This window comes from Antrostomus carolinensis, unplaced genomic scaffold (genome assembly GCF_000700745.2).
Source record: "Antrostomus carolinensis isolate BGI_N321 unplaced genomic scaffold, ASM70074v2 scaffold37630, whole genome shotgun sequence".
Classification (NCBI taxonomy): Eukaryota; Metazoa; Chordata; class Aves; order Caprimulgiformes; family Caprimulgidae; genus Antrostomus; species Antrostomus carolinensis.
Genome location: NW_010288327.1, coordinates 406 through 2377, shown reverse-complemented (window position 1 = coordinate 2377; position 1972 = coordinate 406). Strand labels below are relative to the sequence as shown.

At 57.3% G+C, this 1972-nt stretch overlaps 1 protein-coding gene across 1 annotated transcript; it reads left to right on the top strand.

Annotated features, from left to right (window-relative positions):
* Window positions 1-690: 690 nt before the first annotated feature.
* Window positions 691-1888, top strand: KCNJ10 (potassium inwardly rectifying channel subfamily J member 10). Its single transcript, XM_010166323.1, has 2 exons — window positions 691-746; window positions 793-1888. The coding sequence occupies exons 1-2, from the start codon at window positions 691-693 to the stop codon at window positions 1886-1888; spliced, it is 1152 nt and encodes a 383-aa protein (XP_010164625.1).
* The last annotated feature ends 84 nt before the right edge of the window (window positions 1889-1972 follow it).

The window sequence follows — 1972 nt, the reverse complement described above, 5'->3', positions numbered from 1 at the left end:
TCCATCCATCCATCCATCCGTCCGTCCATCCATCCCTCTGTCCTCTACTTCATCCATCCCTTCATCTTCTTCTCCATCCATACTTTCCATCCATCTGTCTTCTCCTTCCATCCTTCCTTCCTCTACATCATCCATCCTCTTCTCCATCCCTCCATCTTCTTCCATCCCTCCTCTCCATCTTCTCCATCCATTCCTCTTCTCCATCCCATCTTCTTCTCCATTCATCCCTCTTCTCCTTCCATCCCTTCTCCATCCCTCTATCTTCTCCATCCATCTTCTCCTTCCATCCCTCCATCCATCCTCTTCTCCATCCCATCTTCTTCTCCATCCATCCCTCCTCTCCATCCATCCATCCATCCTCTTCTCCACCCCTCCATCTTCTCCATCCCTCCCCCTCCTTACCCACCCACTGCTCCCCCCAACCCAGCACCTCCCTTCTCCCAGCTGCTCCATCCCTCTATCTTCTCCATCCATCTTCTCCTTCCATCCCTCCATCCATCCTCTTCTCCATCCCATCTTCTTCTCCATCCATCCCTCCTCTCCATCCATCCATCCATCCTCTTCTCCACCCCTCCATCTTCTCCATCCCTCCCCCTCCTTACCCACCCACTGCTCCCCCCAACCCAGCACCTCCCTTCTCCCAGCTGCCACCTCCTCACCCACCTCACCCACCTCACCACCCTTTTCCAGATGACGTCGGCCACCAAGGTGTACTACAGCCAGACCACGCAGACCGACAGCCGCCCGCTCATCGGCTCCCCCGAGGGGGGGAGACGGGGGGTGACCCGCCAGCCGCCCGCTCATCGGCTCGGGGCTGCGGCGACGCCGGGTGATGACCAAGGATGGTCGTAGCAACGTCAGGATGGAGCACATCGCCGACAAACGCTTCCTGTACCTCAAGGACCTGTGGACAACCTTCATCGACATGCAATGGCGGTACAAGCTCATCCTCTTCTCCGCCACCTTCGCCGGCACTTGGTTTGCTTTCGGTGTCATCTGGTACTTGGTGGCCGTGGTTCATGGTGACCTACTAGAGTTTGATCCACCAGCCAACCATACACCGTGTGTCATGCAGGTCCACACCCTCACCGGTGCTTTCCTCTTCTCCTTGGAGTCTCAAACCACCATTGGTTACGGTTTCCGTTACATCAGTGAGGAATGTCCCTTGGCCATCGTCCTCCTCATCACCCAACTCGTCCTGACCACCATCATGGAGATCTTCATCACTGGTACCTTCTTGGCTAAAATCGCCCGACCTAAGAAACGGGCTGAGACCATCAAATTCAGTCAGAACGCGGTGGTGGCTCAACACAACGGGAAGACCTGTCTGATGATCCGAGTGGCCAACATGCGCAAGAGTCTCCTCATCGGCTGCCAGGTGACGGGGAAACTCCTCCAGACCCACCTGACCAAGGAAGGTGAGAGCGTTCGCCTCAACCAAGTCAACGTAGACTTCCAAGTGGACACTTCATCTGACAGCCCTTTCCTCATCTTACCCCTCACCTTCTACCACGTGGTAGATGATGACAGTCCCTTCCGTGACGTGGCCCTAAGGACGGGTGAAGGTGACTTTGAGTTGGTGGTCATCCTCAGTGGTACCGTGGAATCCACCAGCGCCACGTGCCAGGTGCGTACGTCCTACCTGCCCGAGGAGATCCTCTGGGGTTACGAGTTCACTCCGGCCATCTCCCTCTCGGCCAGCGGGAAATACGTGGCTGATTTCAGCCTCTTTGACCAAGTGGTGAAGGTGACGGTGCCGTGTTGTCTCCACGAGACCGTCCGGTTTGGAGACCCCGAGAAGGTGAAGCTGGAGGAGTCGCTGAGGGAGGCGGCGGAACGGGAACAACGGGAGGGAGCCCCCCTCAGTGTCCGCATCAGCAACGTCTGAGCGCCCACAGGAGGTGACACCAACCCCCCTGGAGGTGACACCAACCCCCCTGGAGGTGACACCAGTCCCTGGAGGTGACACCAG

Coding starts and splice junctions, on each gene's coding strand:
- KCNJ10 (XM_010166323.1), top strand. CDS start 691: ATGACGTCGGCCACCAAGGTGTACTACAGCCAGACCACGCAGACCGAC. Junction 747..792: donor ACGCAGACCGACAGCCGCCC/GCTCATCGGCTC, acceptor GTGACCCGCCAG/CCGCCCGCTCATCGGCTCGG.